This window comes from Trachypithecus francoisi, unplaced genomic scaffold (genome assembly GCF_009764315.1).
Source record: "Trachypithecus francoisi isolate TF-2019V2 unplaced genomic scaffold, Tfra_2.0 Lachesis_group1, whole genome shotgun sequence".
Lineage (NCBI taxonomy): Eukaryota > Metazoa > Chordata > Mammalia > Primates > Cercopithecidae > Trachypithecus > Trachypithecus francoisi.
Window position 1 is genome coordinate 161,841,738 of NW_022681454.1, and position 19,899 is coordinate 161,861,636.

The 19,899-nt window shown below is 36.2% G+C and overlaps 1 protein-coding gene and 1 non-coding gene across 5 annotated transcripts in view; one reads left to right on the forward strand and one right to left on the reverse strand.

The window, feature by feature from the left end:
- The window catches only part of DDX60 (DExD/H-box helicase 60), a 106,269-nt gene that overhangs the window by 79,102 nt on the left and 7,268 nt on the right, over window positions 1-19,899 (reverse strand). For 3 of the 4 annotated variants that reach the window (XM_033215630.1, XM_033215628.1, XM_033215629.1), the window contains exons 2-7: window positions 19,465-19,574; window positions 19,202-19,271; window positions 16,209-16,398; window positions 14,587-14,928; window positions 10,209-10,325; window positions 1,415-1,573 (exon numbers count right to left, since the gene is read on the reverse strand). In XM_033215630.1, the coding sequence (XP_033071521.1) occupies window positions 1,415-1,573; window positions 10,209-10,325; window positions 14,587-14,928; window positions 16,209-16,398; window positions 19,202-19,271; window positions 19,465-19,468 (882 nt within the window). In that variant the 5' untranslated portion in view covers window positions 19,469-19,574. The remainder of the gene's footprint in view (window positions 1-1,414; window positions 1,574-10,208; window positions 10,326-14,586; window positions 14,929-16,208; window positions 16,399-19,201; window positions 19,272-19,464; window positions 19,575-19,899) is intronic. The other variant, XM_033215631.1, reaches the window with a different exon arrangement.
- Window positions 18,895-18,993, forward strand: LOC117086557. The gene has a single exon (XR_004438450.1). It is a non-coding gene; the product is annotated as a small nucleolar RNA U13 (small nucleolar RNA).

Genomic DNA, 19,899 nt, shown 5'->3' on the forward strand with positions numbered 1-19,899 from the left:
ACACATCTGATATCATGGGACAAGAACGTCATAGCTATCTTCAAACATTTGCAGGGCTGTCAACAAAGCAAGTGTAAGATTTCATCAGGGCACCTCCAGAAGGCCAAATAGAGTCTAATCATTAGAAATTCCAGAGAGGCAGATTTGACTTAGTATCATTTTTGTGAGAGTGATTTAAAATACTATAAGTCTAGTTGTAAAAAAAATGTTTCACTAAAAATATATTCAGTCTGATAATTGGAAAAACAATTATAAGGATGCTAAGTAAAAGATAATGAGCCCTGAACATTTCTGAAATGTTCAGAAACTTCATTTCTCTTTAATATAAATCTTTAGCCAAGAATCCCCCATTAGGTAGATTGTATACAGAATAGTATGTATACACATGTGTCTGAGTGTGTGTGTGTGTGTGTGTGTATATGTGTAAACATGCACATCCATAAGCACATATACGTAGAGACAACTGTATATTGGGGAAAGGAATCCAGACTGGCCAACAGATTCTGAATGGACCCTGTTGGCCATAAATAAGGTTAAAAACTTTAGTATCTCTCCAGCTAGGATGATGCCAAGACGCTACAGTAGGAATGTTCTTTTAAAAGACAGTTTGGGGCCGGGCGCGGTGGCTCACGCCTGTAATCCCAGCACTTTGGGAGGTCGAGGCGGGTGGATCACGAGGTCAGGAGATCAAGACCATCCTGGCTAACACGGTGAAACCCCGTCTCTACTAAAAATACAAAAAATTAGCTGGGCGTGGTGGCGGGCGCCTGTAGTCCCAGCTACTCAGGAGGCTGAGGCAGGAGAATGGCGTGAACCCGGGAGGCGGAGCTTGCAATGAGCCGAGATCGCGCCACTGCGCTCCAGCCTGGGCGACAGAGCGAGACTCCGTCTCAAAAAAAAAAAAAAAAAAAAAAGGCAGTTTGGCAGTTTGGTATTGTGGAACTTGCACAAGATGGACCTGAGTTCAATCCACATTGCTATTTAGTACCTTTGTTTTGAAAAACGTTACCTGGACTATTTGAATCTCAGTGTTCTCATAGGTGAAATGGGAATACTAATGCCTTTCTCACAATGCTGTTGTGAGGATTTAATGGCACAATGCATACAAAAAGCCCAAAACATAGTAGCATATTAGGCCTCCGCCAAGTGCTAATATCCTGTCTTGTTTCGTTTTCTTTTGGATGATTTAGACTAAATATACACTAAGTGAAACATCCACATAGTAAAACATTAAATCATTTAACAGCACAATAAGTGTTTCCTGATAGACACAAGTTTCAGTTTTATTTTTTGAAGTTTATATAAATAAGAGAAGAACATGAAGTACCAAATAGAGGAAATGAAAGATACAAATCAACAAAATTTCAAAAGTGGAGAGAAATAGTATTTCTCAGTAAAGTTATAACAACCACACCTGTTGGATTCCAGTCTCCTGACCAGCGGAGGGCGCTCTGTTTCCTAAAAAGCGATGGTACATTCTCAAAGATAATGAGCATGAAGTAACACAAAAGACACGCCGAATGTCAGATCCTTCTGGCCAGACTTGTGTAAGCATAGATACAGTCTCGTGAGCCTGCCAAAGAAAAAAAACCTGTAACGTGTCATGCTATTTAGAAAAATAGTTTTATTTGTAAGTGATCTTACTAGTGGCTACTACTTGGCTTCATACATGTGTGACAAAATAATCTGTACAACAAACCCCCATGACCCAAGTTTATCTCCATAAAAATCCTATACAGGTACCCCTGAACTTAAAGTCAAGTTAAAAAAAAAGAAATGATACAATTTTTCTGAGATGAAAGGAAACCTGTGTACATAGAATAAAAGAGCTCACTGTATAACGAGAGAAACAATGAAATTAGATCCTCATACCATATACAAAAAGCATCTCAAAATGGATTAAAGACTTAAATATAAGACTTGAAAGCATAAAACTACTAGAAGAAAACATACGAGGAAAGCTCCACAACATTGATCTGGGCAATGATATTTTGGATACGGCCGGCCACAAAAGCACAGGCAACAAAAGCAAAAATAGCCAAATGGGATGGCATCAAAGTAAACATCTTCTGCACAACAAATGACACAGAGGCAGTCCACAGATTTTGCAAACCATACATTTATTTATTTATTCATTTATTTATTTAGAGACGGGGTCTCACTCCATCACCCAGACTGGAGTGTAGTGGCCCGATCTCAGCTCACTGCAATCTCTGCCTCCCAGGCTCAAGCGATTCTCCTGCCTCAGCCTCCCAAGTAGCTAGGATTACAGGCACGTGCCACTACTGCCCAGCTAATGTTTGTATTTTTAGTATAGATAGGGTTTCACCATGTGAGCCCGGCTGGTCTCAAACTCCTCACCTCAAATGATCCACCCACCTAGGCCTCCCAAAGTGCTGGGATTACAGGTATGAGCCACTGCATCTGGCCAAACCATACATTTAATGAGGAGTTAAGATCTAAAGTATAGAAACAACTCAAACTCAATAGTAAGAAAACAAATAATCGAATTTAAAAATAGACAAAGGACCTGGACAGACATTACTAAAAACACATAAACAAACAAAAAACCAAACGGCCAATAGGTACATGAAAGATACGCTCAGCGCTACTAATCATTCCAATTATTAGGCAAGTGCAAATTAAAACTACAATGAGATATCACCTCACATCTGTCAGAAGGGCTTTAATCAAAAAGATGAGAGATAACAAGCATCAGAGAGGAAGCAGAGAAGAGAGAACTCTAATACATTGCTGGTAGGAATGTAAATCAGTATAGCCATTATGGAAAACTATATGAAACTTCCTCAAAAAACTAAAATTAGAACTACCATATGACCCAGTAATCCCATGTCTGGGTACATATCCAAAGGAACTGAAATTAGTATGGTTAAAGCAAACTAAATACGGCTTGAGAAGGACTTCATATTTCATATTTGAATCCTTGTGGATGAATTGCAACGTAACTTAATAGGTAGACAAGATAGAGAACCTAGTTTACGAGTACGTTCCTGTAACAATCACTGTCTTGGCCGATCCAAGCAGCTATACTTCAACCACTCATACAGTGCTGAGCATTCAAATTGTGTTCAAATAAGGCAAATGCAGAGTTGTAACCAACCCAGTTGTTCTGTACCTCACTTCCAATTCCTGTATGTCACTTTATATTTTTTGTCTATAAGTTTGTTCTGATCACGAGGCACCCTGGAGTCTCTCTGAATCAGCTGTGATTCTGGGGGCTGCCTGATATGTGAATCGTTCATTGCTCAATTAAACTCCTTTAAATTTAATTCAGCTGAAGTTTTTCTTGTAACAGTATGTTGAAGGGATATCTGCACTCCCATGTTCAATGACACATTGTTCACAAAATCAAGACGTGGATTAACCTAAGTGTTTATCAACAGGTGAAGGGACAGTGAAAATGAAGTATATATACACAATGGAATACTATTGAACATTTAAAATGGGGAGAAATCCTGTCATTTTCAACAACATGAATGAAACAACATGAATTATGCTAGGTGAAATAAGCCAAGACAAAGAGCCAAATACCAAATGATCTCACTTACATGTAGAATCTAACAAAGTTGAACTCATAGAAATTAAGAAGAGAAACTCTTCTCTTCAGGGGGTGAGGGGAGAAATGGAGACTTGCTGATCCAAGGGTACAAACTTTCAGATAAAAAAGAGGAATGGGATTTGAGATCTATTATACAGCAGGATGACTACAAACAATAATAATGTCATATATCTCAAAATAAGTGCATAAATTTCAAATGTCTTACAATGAAAAATGATAGGTAAGCAAGGTGATGGATATGTTAATTAGCTCCATGTAATCATGTCATATTGTATACATATATCAAAACAAAACATTGTACTTCATAAATATATAGTTACAATGTGTCAATCAAAAAAATTTTTTTAATTTAAAATTTTTAAAAAGAATGGAGACTATTTGAAAGATAGGAACTACCTAAGGGGACAATTTTCTGAAAGCAGCTTTGGGAAAGAAAAGGAAGCTTTAAAAAAAGGAAGAAGTATCCTTCGGCAACTAAGTGGCGAAAGGGTAAAAGAAGACAAAGAAGAATTTGAGGGCTCTGCAAGTCAGAAGAAAAGCAGATAATCTGAAGATTCAAAACCACTCACCCACTACCAAAACAAATAAATGAACAAACTAACAAAAACCCCACTAACATGCCTGGACTCTGACAAGCTAGCAGAAAAAGATAACATTAAATTAAATTATATTAAATTAAATTAATTGGATTAGATTACATTGAATTAAAGTATGTTGTAACAAACCTCAATATCATTAAAACGAAAGGAAAGTACATAGAGAGCTATTGCAAAAAATAATAGCAGGAAAAAAAATTCACACAAATTGTGTGAAAAATCTCATCATTACCTCAGAAAGTAGTAATAAAAACAGCAACCATAAAGCAGAAGAAATCTCTAAGTCTACATTCTAAATATGGATATACACAAACAAGCATTCGATAATACAAAAAATGATCTTTTTTTTTTTTTTTTGAGACAGAGTCTCACTCTGTTGCCAGGCTGCAGTGCATTGGCGTGATCTGGGCCCACTAGAACCTCCACCTCCTGGGTTTGGCGATCTCAGCTCACTGCAACCTCCACCTCCCACTTTCAAGCAATTCTCCTGCCTCAGCCTCCCGAGTAGCTGGGACTACAGGTGTGCACCACCGTGCCCAGCTAATTCTTGTATTTTTAGTAGAGATGGGGTTTCACCATGTTGGCGAGAATGGTCTTGATCTCTTGACCTTGTGATCCACCTGCCTCGGCCTCCCAAAGTGCTGGGATTACAGGTGTGAGCCACCGCACCCAGCCAAAAAATGGTCTTTATTCAGCAACTGATAAACAAAAACAGAGTTGGAAAGAAAGAAAGAGACAATAAATAATTAATTCAGCAAAATAATCTTAGAAAAATGCAAAGATATCCAGAAATAAAGAATAAGTTACAAGATGCCCAAAGGAGAATAATCTCAATAAAATTTAATGAAGAAAGGTAGGAAAACAACCAAATGACATAAAATAAAAACCAAAAAAGGTCAGAAAAATAATAGTGGAAATGAAAGACAGAAAAATATTTTTATCATTGCACATCTTATCAACAACAAAACTGGGCCAGGCACATTGGTTATAATCCCAGCACTTTGGGAGGCTGGAGCCAGGAGTCCGAGACCAGCCTGGGCAACATGACAAAAACTCACTTCTAACAAAAATTAGAGGCCGGGCGCGGTGGCTCAAGCCTGTAATCCCAGCACTTTGGGAGGCCGAGACGGGCGGATCACGAGGTCAGGAGATCGAGACCCTCCTGGCTAACACGGTGAAACCCCGTCTCTACTAAAAATACAAAAAACTAGCCGGGCGAGGTGGCGGGCGCCTGTAGTCCCAGCTACTCGGGAGGCTGAGGCAGGAGAATGGCGTGAACCCGGGAGGCGGAGCTTGCAGTGAGCTGAGATCCGGCCACTGTACTCCAGCCTGGGCGACAGAGCGAGACTCCGTCTCAAAAAAAAAAAAAAAAAAAAAAAAAAAAAAAAAAAAAACAAAACTTAGACAGGTGTGGTGGCGCAGGCCTGTAGTTGCAGCTACTCGGGAGGCTGAGGTGGAAGAATCGCTTGAATCAGGGAGGCGGGGAGGTCGCTAAGATCACGTCACCGCGCTCTAGCTTGGGCAACGGAGCAAGACTCTGTCTCAATGAAAAAGAATAAATAACATGATCAGTAATAATGATAATTTAATAATAAAATTAATATTTTAAAAATAATAATCCAAGAAAACCCACTATACACAATAAATGAGTGCTAGAGTATACTGAGAAAAACTAAAACCTCAGAAACCACATAGTGAAAGGTAAAATAAGGAGACAATGGAGATTATTCTTTTTATAAAAATGGTACAGCCCAAAGGTAATTACCATAACGAAACATGTAAAACAGACCAAAGTTTAAAATTGTTTAAATGAAATAACAAAGAATACATATCTCATAATTAAAGAAACTTAACAAACACTCTGGAATACAAATGCCTATAACATATTATAGAGTCAAGACCAAACGTATCAGTCATATCAGTAAATGTGAGACTTACCTATAAAAGAAAAAAATAATTTCAGCTTGGACCGCATTCCATATACAAGACACACAACTAAAACAAAGTGATTCAGAAAGACTAAAAATAAAGGAATGGACATAATTCTACCAGGTAAATGGAAACAAACAGAGAGCAGAGGTTAGTATCTTTATATTAGGCTAAGTAGAATTCAAACTCAAAAGCATTACATGTGAAAAAGAAAAGCAGCCTTTTATTCTAAAAGCCATAATCTATAATGAAAATATATCCCTTATGAAAAATTATCCAACATGTAGCATGGCAACCAACTTTGTGAAACAAAAATGACAAAAGATAAACTCTATAGAGAAACTCACCTATAAAAACAAATTTTAATACACAAGAGAGACAGTTGGACAAAAAAAAATAATAATAAGTTAAGGGATAAAAGACTTAAACTACAATAATGAACAGAGTAAATCTCATGAATCAAACTACATTGTGGTGACAGGGAATCTTCATTTGTCTTAAATGTCCCCAGCACATCCATAAAAATTAATTATATGTTAACATCTTCATAATACAATAAAGGTAATAGGAAAATAAAGAAATTTTAAAAATTATGAATGTAGCCAGGTGCGGTGGCTCATGCCTGTAATCCCAGCACTTTGGGAGGCCAAGGCGGGCACATCACGAGGTCAAGAGATAAAGACCATCCTGGCCAACTTGGTGAAATCCCGTCTCTACTAAAAATACAAAAATTAGCTGGGCGTGGTGACACAAGCCTGTACTCCCAGCTACTCGGGAGGCTGAGGCAGGAGAATCACTTGAACCTAGGAGGCGGAGGCTGCAGTGAACCAAGATTGTGGCACTGCACTCTGGCCTGGTGACAGAGCGAGACTGTCTCAAAAAAAAAAAAAAAAGAAAAGAAAGAAAAAAAATCACAAACATGCTTTAATCTGAAACTTAAAAACATTTCTATTCAGTCAAACTTGGGTAAAAGGAAATACAAAATGAAATTACAGATTTTTTTTTAATGACAAAAACAATTTACAGCATAATCTATGGGATATATTTAAAGCAGTGATTCAGAGGAAAGTTTATTTCACTAAATATGTTTAACAATAAAAGTAAATGAATTTTTTAAATGAGTAAGTTCCCAGCCCCCCAAAAAATCTAAAAAGAAACAACAACATAAAAACCAAAAACAGTAAAAGATGAAAGAAAGCACATCATAAACTAAAAAAATCAATAGATCTCATTAATAAATCAAAATTCTTGGTTTTAAGTAACTTAAAAACAGACAAACCACTAGCTAACTTGATCATAAAAAAAAAGAACTCACAAATACACAAAGCAAAAATTAAAAGGGAAAGTAATTATTGAAACAGAAGATAAATCACAAAAGCCTACTTCACAAAGTTCAATGCAAATAGACTTGAAAACTTAAGTGAAATCAATAATTTTCACAGAAGAATAAATTACTAAATGTGACCCCATTAGAGTTAACAAGCCCAAAGAAGTCAATTGCCATGGAAGAAATACAGAAAATTAATAAACTACCTCACAAAAAAGCACCAGGACCATATAGCTTCACAGATGATTTCTATCAAATCTTCAAAGACTAGATAATCCCAATGATCTATACATTATTTCACAATATTGAAAAAGAAGAGAAGACATTCTAATCTTTCTTATGAAAAACATAAGACATCTAACCAGATAAAGGCAATTCAAAGAAACAAAATTATAGAAATATCATTCATGCATACTGATGCAAAACTTCTAAACAAAATACTAGTAAACAGAATCCAACACCATATTAAGAAGCAATACACCATGACTAAGTTGGATTTATTCCAGTAATACAGAGAGGCTTCAATACTGGGAAAATCATTAATACCCTATACAATACTAATAAAACTGAGGAGGAAAAATCATATAATTATATCCATACTTTTAATAAACATTCATGCATTTATGATAAAAACACTCAAGAAAATAGAAGCTATGGCTGGGTGCGGTGGCTCATGCACTTTGGGAGGCCGAGGTGGGCAGATCATGAGGTCATTAGTTCAAGACCAGCCTGGCCAACAAGGTGAAACTCCATCTCTACTGAAAATACAAAAACAGGCCGGGCATGGTGGCGGGCACCTGTAGTCCCAGCTATGTGGGAGGCTGAGGCAGGAGAATTGCTTGAACCTGGGAGGTGGATGTTGCAATGAGCTGAGATCATGCCACTGTGCTCTAGCCTGGAGGACAAAGCGAGACTCCGTCTCAAAAAATATATATATATATACACACACACACACACACACACATATATATAGGCTACGATCTATGTGTTTAACACCAGAATATGTGTGTGTGTGTGTGTGTGTGTGTGTGGTGGTGGTGGTGGTGGTAATGTTTCCTATATCTTTCACACACCTTTCAAAATGAACATAATTAAAAACAACCAGGAAATAGGTGGGAGGAACCCAAGATGAAATACAAACACTAACCAATGAATGTAACTGTATTAAATAAGAAAGGATAACATAACCACACCAAAGGAGGTAGATGAAAAAGTCACTAACCTGAACAACTTTGGAAACAGTGTTATTAACATATTCTATGGCTACAGTTAAAAGAGAACTGCACATAAATATTATAGTATCATTGACTTTTTCTCACAGGGTATGGTTAGCAGTTACAAAATTACTATACAGAGGGAAATAATAGACATGGAGGCTCCAAAAAGGGTTGGATCAGAGGGGAGTGATGGTTGAAGAGTTACCTGCTGAGTACAACACTGGGTGATGGGTACGCTAGAAAACCACATTTCAACATTATGCAAGATATTCATGTAACAAACCTGCACATGTATTCCCTGAATCTATAAAAATCAAAATCAATGAAATAAAATAACTTCATGTGTGTATTAGAACTGAACAAATAAGTGAATATATTGTAGATAACAAAAGCTGGATTTCTCCTGATTGAAGAGAGAAATTAAAAATAAAGAAAGAGGAAGGGTAAAATAAACCATTACGGATTGGAATCCTAGTTCCATTTGCTGAAAAGCCCTAGTAGCAATGACACCCCAGTAGCAATTCACCAACAAAGTTTTCAGATCTGAACTTCTAAATGCCTCCTTCCTTGGCAAAGTAGTTAATTTCAGGGGTGTGGCAGGGAAAATACAAGATGAGACCGGACCATCTTGTGATTTCAGAAAGTCAGAAAGTACAGAAAGATGAAAGCTTGTAAAAGAACACAGGCGCCAACCTAAAGGTGCTTCTAATGTTCAAACCTAGAACATGTTGAGCTCCAAAACAATTATAATGTTGGATTCTAACCTGTAATGTAAAATAAATATGTTTATCCATACTGACATAAACAAATAAATGGCAGCATTAGGACAGCTGTCCCTTACAGTGAATTCCAAGGAAAGAGTGAAATAAAAAATCACCATTTGGCAAAATCATCAATAATCATTGTTGCAGACAAGATCTGCTATGGACATTAAAGTGAATCAACTAAAGTTTGAGAAGAAACAGGGTCTGCAGAGTCACAAAGCATGTCCTTATTAACTACAAAGGGAAGATAGTAACCTCACAGTAGAGAAAACTGTCAGGCACCAACTTAACCATTGCTCAGACATACTCTTAGGATGCACTGAAGACCCAAGATTAATTCAGTGACATTCTGACCAAAGATGTATAACCTCATTCCAATCAGGAGAAAACATCAAAAAAGTCCAAACTGAAGGACATTCAGAAAATAACTGATTGGTATTCTTCAAAACTTTCAAGGTCATGAAAGACAAGAAAATACTGATAAACTATTACAGACTGGAGGACACTCAAAAGTGTGACTGACAACTGAATGGATGTGGTATCTTGGACTGATTCTGAAATAGCAAAAGGATGTCAGTGGAAAAGTCAGTGGAATTGGAATAAGGTCTAAAATTTAGTTAACAGGATTAACACAATGTTAATTTCCTGGTTTTCATAAATGTCCCATGGTTATTTAAGATGTTAACATTAGGAGAAGCTGGATGAGAAGTATATGAGAACTCTGTATGATTTTTGCAACCTTCCTATAACTAAAAACTTAGTTCAAATACAAAGCTTTTTAAAACATTTTGTTACCTCTTCCATAATATTATTCCATTTTAAACTTCCAAAAAGAGGTGCTAATGCTGAAAGTTTAAATCTTTTCAACTGGTTAAGCAGGGTTATGTAAGCATCTTTAATGTTCTGTTTATTCTGTGAAATAAAGAAAAATCAGAAAAATTGTTATAAATAAAATATGTAGTTATTTTCCAACTATAGAAAATTACATGTTTTAGATATAATTATGTTACAATATATTTCTAAGGAAAAAATATGCCAATGTAATTGTAAGTTTAAACCCCATTGAACATCACTATTGTATCTCTGAAAGTTAATTTTTGCCTAGGAATATAGTATATTTTGTTTTTTAACAGCTTCATAAAAGTATAATTAACATAAAATCATTCATTTTGTTACAATTCAACAGCTGTTAGTAAATTTATCAACTTTGGAACCAATATCACAATCTAATTTTAGAACACTTCCAGCACCCTCCAAAACACCCCCTTTAATGCCATATATTTTAACAAATTTCAAACATACACATGAATAAAAGACAGTATAACCCCCTTTCAGGTACCTATCACCCAGCAGCAGCCATTTTCAATATACATTGTATTTTTAATCATATTTCAAATAATCCTCAAATTGACTAATAACATAACTTCTTTAAGGTGAATAGTCAACAAATTAGAAATAGATTACTTTAACAAACATTAAATTCTTCATTAAAAAAATTATTCGGCCAGGCGCAGTGGCTCATGCCTGTAATCGCAGCACTTTGGGAGGCCGAGGCGGGCGGATCACGAGGTCAGGAGATTGAGACCATCCTGGCTAACACGGTGAAACCCCGTCTCTACTAAAAATGTGAAATATTAGCCGGGCGTGGTGGCGGGGGCCTGTAGTGCCAGCTACTCAGGAGGCTGAGGCAGGAGAATGGCATGAACCCGGGAGGCAGAGCTTACAGTGAGCTGAGATCACACCACTGCACTCCAACCTGAGTGACAGAGCGAGACTCTGTCTCAAAAAAAAAAAAAAAAAAAAATTATTCTTAAGGAAAGATTAGACAGGATATATGTAGGTACTCTTAAAACTCAGATTTAGAAATTGCTCTAACAGAGTAAAATGAGATAATTAATAACAGTAATTCCTCCCAATATAAAAATGAATCCCAGGGCTATTCCTGCTCAGAGTAAGGCAACCAGAGTTGAAAATGGTTTAATAATAGTCATGAGCCACATAACAACGTTTCCTTCAGCCACAGACCACTTATATGTTGGTGATCCCATAAGATTACAATGGAGCTGAAAAATTTCTACTGCCTAGTGACATCATAGCCATCATAACGCCACAGAGCAATGCACTACTCAAGTGTTCGTGAGGCTGGTATAAACACACTTAGTGTGCTGCCAGGCATATAAAAGTACAGCATAGGCTGGGTGCGGTGGCTCACGTCTGTAATCTCAGTACTTTGGGAGGCCAAGGCGGGCAGATCATGAGGTCAGGAATTCAAGACCAGCCTGGCCAACATAGTGAAACCCCGTCTCTACTAAAAATACAAATATTGGCCCAGCACGGTGGTGCGTGCCTGTAGTCTCAGCTACTTGGGAGGCAGAGGCAGGAGAATTGCTTGAACTCAGGAGGCAGAGGTTGTGGTGAGCCGAGATTGTGCCACAGCACTCCAGCCTCCACGACAGAGCAAGGCTCTGTCTCCAAAAAAAAAAAACAAAAAAAGGACAGCATATACAATTATGTACAGTATATAATACTTGATAATAACAAAAATGACTGCTACTGATTTATGATTTACTATACTAATTTTTTATTATTATTTTAGAGTATACTCTTTTCACTTATATTTCTTTTTTTTTTTTTTTTTTTTTTTTTGAGACGGAGTCTCGCTCTGTCGCCCAGGCTGGGGTGCAGTGGCCAGATCTCAGCTCACTGCAAGCTCCGCCTCCCGGGTTTACGCCATTCTCCTGCCTCAGCCTCCCGAGTAGCTGGGACTACAGGCGCCCGCCACCGTGCCCAGCTAGTTTTTTGTATTTTTTTTAGTAGAGACGGGGTTTCGCCATGTTAGCCAGGATGGTCTCGACCTCCTGACCTCGTGATCCGCCTGTCTCGGCCTCCCAAAGTGCTGGGATTACAGGCTTGAGCCACCGTGCCCGGCCTTCACTTATATTTCAAAAACAGCTGCCAAACAGCCTCAGGAGGCCCTTAAGGAGGTATTCCAGAAGAAAGCATTGTTATCATAGAAGATGACAGCTCCATGTGTGTTATTGTCCCTGAAGACTTTCCAGTGAGACAAGATCTGGAGGTAGAAGACAGTTGATGTTGACGATCTTGACCCTGTGGAGGCCTAGGCTAATGTGTGTGTTTGCATCTTTTTTTCTTTTAAGAAAAAAGCTTAAAAAGTAAAAAGTATATATTTTAATAGGAAAAAAGCTGATAGAATAATGATATAAAGAAAGAAAGTCCAGGCACAGTGGTTCACACTTGTAATCTCAGCATTTTGGGAGGCTGACGTAGATGGATTGGTTGAGCCCCAGAGCTTGAGACCAGCCTGGGCAACATGGCAAAACCTTGTCTCTACGAAAAATACAAAAATTAGCTAGGCATGGTGGTGTGCACCTGTAATCCCAGCTACTCAACAGGCTAAAGCAGCAGGATCACTTGAGCCTGAGATGTGGAAGTTGCAGTGAGCTGTGATCACATCACTGCACTCCAGCCTGAGTGACAGAGTAGACTCTGTCTCAAGAAAAATAAAGAAGGAAAATATTTTTGTACAGTTGTATAATGTGTTTGTACAGCTGTCAAAAAATTTTTAAAAATTAAAATTCACAAAATAAAAAATCACAGTAAGCTAATGTTAATATATTACATTAAAAAGTATTTTTAAAATAAATTTAATGTAGCCAAAGTGAATACTGTATATATTAATAAAATCTACAGTGGTGTACAGTAATGTCCTAAGCCTACACATTCACTCACCACTCACTCACTGACTCACCCAGGGCAACTTCTGGTAGGCTCCATTCATGGTAAGTACCCTATTCAAGTGTATCATTTTTAATCTTTTATACCATTTTTGAATGTACCTTTTCTATGTTTAGATATGCTTAGATACACAAATAATTATCATTGTGTTACAATTACCTAGAATATTCAATACAGTAACATGCTGTAAAAGTTTAGCCTAGGAAGAGTAGGCTATATCAGATAACCTAAGGTGTCATAGGCTATACCATCGAGGTTTGTGTCTGTACACTAATGATGTTTACACACAGTGAAATCATCTAATGATGTATTTCTTGGAATGTATCCATGTGATGCATGACTCTACTAACTAAAGCAATACAAACTATCTTATTTTATGGCAACCATGTGAATGCTTCCAAATACATGAGGAGTATGACACAATTCTCCAAGTGACAAATGTTAATTGTCTGAAAAATGATTTTGATGAATTAAAGAATGGCCTTCGTATTCACAATTCACCATCAGTAGTGAAAAATAAGCAGAAACTGGATGTATTTATAACCTTATAAATAAACTTAGTAATTTATAAATAACTGTATTATTTAATGTACCAATTTTATTAATGTACTATGTTACTGTATTATTTTTATAAATTATGTAAATAAATTTATTATAATTATTTCTATTACATATTATTATAGCTATTATTATTTCATATATAAATATAGTAATTTATAAATACATCTGTATGCATATTTACTCCCAAAATTTCAATATAGTAATTGTCAAATATACTAATGTAGCAAAATAATAACATGGAATTCGAATTCTAAGAACTTTGAAAATTCTCCTATTGATTACTTAAGAATAAGAAATAAGCTTATTTCAGTTATTTTCCTTCTTTATTGACCATCTCCATTGTTTTCTTATTAAAGGCTACCATATTAATAGCATTTTGTCAATATGTCTCAGCAACAGGGGCATAATTTTGGCCTAATTCCATGCATTTCTGGCCTTCATTACCTTGAGGTCAATATATTATGCAGTGGTTAAGGACATAGGGGCTTGAGTCAGATTGTGTCTTTTCAAATCCATGTTCTACTATTCATTTGGTGTGTTTGGTGAGCAGATTACTTATTCTAGTATCTATTTCATCATCTGTAAAACACAGACAATACTAACACCTACCTTATAAGATTGGTTTTAAGGTTAAATAAAAATTATTCATGAGAAACACCAAGCACAATTTTATAACAATAAGTGTTTGATAAATGACTGTATTTGCATTATTATTATTTACTTAATATTACTAATTGTTATACCTACCTGTTAAACCTCTGATAATTTTCTAGAGGAGGAGGAGAAAAAACCGAGTCAAGTAACTTAGAATATTTTGAAAATTTCTAGAAGAAATTGTCTTTTGGATATGAATTACCTTCTGGAAAAAAGTCTGGTGTCTGTACATGCTTGGAAGAAGGTACGCATAAAGGCGAAGAACATCAGATTCTTGCCCTGAGGAAAGTACAACATTGACCTTCCTTGCCCAAGAATGAATGATTAAAAAGTTGAAAAGGTGTGCTTGTAGATCGTTCAGGCCTTCATCTGCAACTATCAGGAAATATGGGTAACTCTCCTCCAAGAAACTTCCCCACTCTTCTGATAAGCACCCCGAAAATGTTGTTCGAACATCAATGGTGGTATTCTTCTGAAGATGAAGAATTAAAGCAGTTCTCAAAGAAAGCAGCTCAGGGAAGCTGAAATAGGCATACTCAGCATCCTGTGGAGGAGGAGGTGAAGTACATTTTATTTCAAAATTATCATTTCATTATTTAGTTGGTTAACATATCATTGAAGGCATTGAAGGAATAAAATCCAACAGTTTTGTTCTCTCTGATGGTTGGGGAATAGACCCTTAAACTCTGACTACCATCTTACAGATATTTACCGAAAAAAATCGCAGTTCGGATTTAAATGCATGTGTCTCCTTTAAGCAGGCACTTAATACTCGGAGCTTATCACGCTTACCCTTCCCGCTTTCTAATTCTTTTCCTCTCCAATTTCATTTCAGAAAGAAAAAGAACAGAAAGCAAGTGGTAGATATAAATCATCTGTATCAGGAAGCTGAGGTGAACCACTGTGTTCTAGAGGACTGCTCCAGGTTACTGCAACCCTCCTTAAGCAATAGAGATTGTCTCGGCATAACAAAATTAGGGCAGCCAACTAGATTGTAAACATTAGATTGGAAAACTAGCTCTTTATTTAAAACATGGCTGGCGAGCATTCAGCCATGTTCAGAAATGTAACAATAATTGAGACTGCAAAATGACTGAAAAGACCCACACCAAAGCTCTTTACCTTTAGATATAGGATTAGGAAGGGTGGTTACACATATCTTTATTTGAAATTGTTAAAAACTATATTAATTATATTCATAATAAAAGAGCAAACCCAAAATAGTCTTATTTTGGAAATACCGAGAACAAACCATAATAAAACATTGATTATTATTGTTAGAGACTGGGTCTCACTCTGTCACCCAGGCTGGAGTGCAGTGGTGTGATCATGGCTCACTGCAGTGTCGAACTTCCGGGCTCAAGTAATCCTCCCACCTCAGCCTCCCAAAGTGCTGGGATTACAGGCATGCACCACTGTGCCTAGCCAACAAAGCATTATTAATGACTGTCCCCAGACTCAGACATATTTTCCTCTGGGTTCATATAAATTGCCTGCTGAGTTTTGAAAACAGAAGTTGTTCTCAGAGCAGGAGAACTAGAATCCAGAGTTTAACTGGGCCGCTATTGAGGAGCTTTCTTATCCTCTCTCATGATCCCGTGTGTCCTTACAATAAAGTTCTCTTCATTCAAATAAAATGTAATCTCAAGTGTGGTGATTTCTGAATACTGAGATTGTGGGTAATGTTTTCTCTTCTTTTCTTTCAATTTTCTGAACTTCTATAGATACAATTTACTTTGTAATAAGAAAAAAATATATAAAATAATTTAGGAAATTTTAGTTTTAGTTATCATATTATAAAAAAGAACTCAACTGTCATGTTACCTCGAAGAAAACTATGGTGAATTGTCCTCCTTTGCTAATAAGATCCACAAGATAGCGTTCAACCAGATAGAAGAAATGGAGGTTCTGCCCAGGCTTAAATGATATCTCACAGATACATGTGATAAGTAATGAATCCCCATCAATCAAAAAAAATTCAGATTCAACAAAATCATTGAATAAACTGGAATATCTAAAATGAAAAACAGTTGAAACAAAAATCACAGACACATTAAATCATGTTCCAAAAAGGCAGCGTTCTTATTAGCTCATTATCATTATCATCAATAGCTAAATTTGCTGAGTTGTCTCATGGCAGTGTCTACACTAAGGCTTTTCAAATATATCTACATTCACAACTATCCTTCACAGGAAGAAGGCAGGATTATCCACATCTTAGGCTCAGAGAGAGGAAATTATCCAAAGCCATATGGCACGGCCTGATTGGACCATGAATCTAGTACTTGTACCCTGCATATAAACCTAAATTATATATATTTTCTGCTTAATCAAACTCAGCCCCTTACAAGTGGATTCACTGATAGCTATTGACAAATGAAGCAAGAGGAAACTGTTTCCATTTACTATCATACAGCTCTGAAAGAGCTGTGTTGAACAATCATATATACATATATAGTAGTGTACATAGTTCTATACACTGTTATAATACTCCATACTATATATAGATATATATATCTATATATAATACATAGAGACACACTGATATAAATACTGATATATATACATACACTGATACATGTATACTACATATTCAATAAATACATTAGAAAAATTTGTGAAAATTTGTTACTATTTGAAAAAACTCTCAGACAAACCGTGTAGCCTACAAATACGAAAAAAAATTTAAGTTAGCTATGTCATGAATGCATAAAGTATATGTAGTCTATTTTAGCATTTACTGACAAAACATACACAGATCTATTGTAAAAGTTAAAAATTATCTAAATTTATGCACACACTTATAGACTATACATGGCACCTGTCAGAGCTGAGAGAAATGTAATAAATGTTAAGCTGCACTATTAAATCATAACTGCATAAAATTAACTCTAGTATATACTGTACTACCGTAATAACTTTGTAGCCACTTCTTGTATTGTGGTGAGTTAGCAGTTCTTCTTCAGTAAACTTCTCTCCAAACACAGTAAAAAGCGATCTCTCAAGGTTCTTGCGTATTTTTCGTCATGTTTATTGCAATATCATAAACCCGAAATAAAACCATGGAACCCATATGAAGTGCCACTAGTGATGCCAGAAGTGTTCCCCAAAAGCAGAGCAAGTTACGACATTACAAGAAAAAGCTGAATTGCCTGATGTGTGTCATAGATTGATGCTTGCAGTTATAGTTGCCCACCACTTCCAGATAAATAAACCTCATGTAAGGACCATTGTAAAAAAATTTCTTTAAGAAATTAGTGAAGGCATTGTTGCAGCAGTCATAAAAATATTGCATTTTTTTTGTGAAAGACCTTTTTATCTCACATCAAAAATAGAGCTTTTATGTGGGTGTGGGATTGTCCAAAAAGGCATATTTATAGACTCTAATATGATTCAAGAAAAAGCAAAGTAACTATAGGACAAAGCAAAAGGAAGACGAAATATCTAAAGCTGGAAAATCTAATGCCAGCACAGTATGGTATGATAATTTTAGAAAGAAGTTTGGCTTGAAAAATGTCAAGATAACAAGAGAAGCAGCTTTATCCAACTAAGAGACAGAAGGAAATCACTGAGGGGAAAGGATATTTGCTTGAATAGGTTTTTTTAATGCAAATGAAAATATTCTGGAAAAAAAAAAAAACCAAAGTCACAAAGAATACTGATTAGTACAAAAGAAAAGTGAGCACCAGGATTGAGGGCAGGAAGGAATAAGCTAACTCTACTGTATTGTGCAAAGGCAGGTGGTTTTATCTTCAGGCCTGTCTTTATCTATAAAGCTGCCAACTCCTGAGACTCGAAGGGAAAAGATATACACCAGCTGCCAGTCCTTCAGTTGTACAACAAAAAGTCCTGGACAATGAGGACACATTTTCCAAATTAGCTAAATTGATACTTTGTCCCTGATATCAGGAAGTACCTTGCCAGCGAGGGACTGCTATTCAAAGTTCTTTTGATACTGGACAATGTCCTTGGCCACCTAGAACTCCATGAGTTCAACACCAAAGATGTTGAAGTGGTCTACTCGCCCCCAAACAAAATGTCTTTAATTCAGCCTTCAGATCAGAGTGTCATAAGAACCTTCAAGGCTCATTACACACAGTAATCTATGGAAAGAATTGTCAATGCTATGAAAGAGAAGCCTGACAGACAGAATGTTGTGAAAGTCTGGGGGGATGGCACCACTGAAGATGTCACTATTGTTACGATCCATTCCCACTTAATAAATACATTTTTGCTTCCTTATGATTTTCTTAACTTTCTATACTAAGACCAGAGAAATAAGAGGGCAGGCAGAGCCTTTGAGGGCAGGTTTTAGAATTTTCTCTTCATCTTAGAATCAAATATTAGCCATTGATGAATTTTAAGCAGGTGGCATTTTGATGGACTTTGTATTTCGAAAAGACTAGTCCAGCTACAAGATAGACAATAGATAGGGTGGTTGCAAACTTCTTGGCAGAGCAGAGAGAAAGCTACTACAGTTAAGTTTTGGAGGAGTAAAAAGTCAAACACAATCCTTTTGCAGTTCATAAATGTGATGATTGGGTTTTCATGTATATGTGTTGGATGTGCCCTACTCTTGTTACAAAGTTATCTCATTATCTGTCTGGCATGAATTTAGAAAAAAATATATAAAAATAAATTAATTAACAATAATTTTTTAGAAGTTAAACATGGATTCTCAACTGCTATAGTTGTTCAGTGCACTTAACCCCTACATTGTTCAATGGTCAACTGTCTATACATCAGTATAAGGCCAAATAGACATACAGGGAACATGATATAGGATTTCCCATCTTTATTACTGTAGTAATACTCACTCAGCTTTTGGCATTTCATTCAAAATTAACTGGGACATTTGCCGTGAAAATGTTGTAAGAACATTTCTTTCTAAATTAAAAAAAAAAAGAGAGAGAGAAACAGAATGGGTTATTTTTCAATTGGTCCTTTTTACAGGCGCTATCATTTAGTTATTGTTCAAGAAAGTAAAACAGTAATGTGGTTATTTTAATTCCATTAGATCTATGTAGTTTACAGAGTAACATTGTTTTATAATCTATAAATATTTTAAGTGGAAAATTACCCATTCTTGCTGCTGCCTGTGCCTCCAACCTGAACTGGCAAGTATTAAAGTTAGCAAATATCTTTTACTTTGGTATCTCTAAGTGGCAGTTCTTAATGAAAATGGCAGTCCTGCAAAAAAGAAAAGATAATGAGTCTTTATTCAACAAGTATGTGTTGAATAACTACTAGATGTAAAGCAAAATATTAGACACAAGGAATATAAGAATGAACAAATCAACATTGCTGACAGCTCTCACAGAGCTTAAAGATAATTATTAATCAGATAATCAGAAACAATGGAACATTGCAAAAAGGACAAAGTCAAGAGGTCAGAGGAAGTTTCCCTAAAGAAATAATGCTCGAGCTGAGTTTTAAGAAATAAACAATAATTAATTAAGCAAAAAGAGAGAAAAAGTAGCATTTCTGGCAGAGGAAATATCAGAATATCATGTGT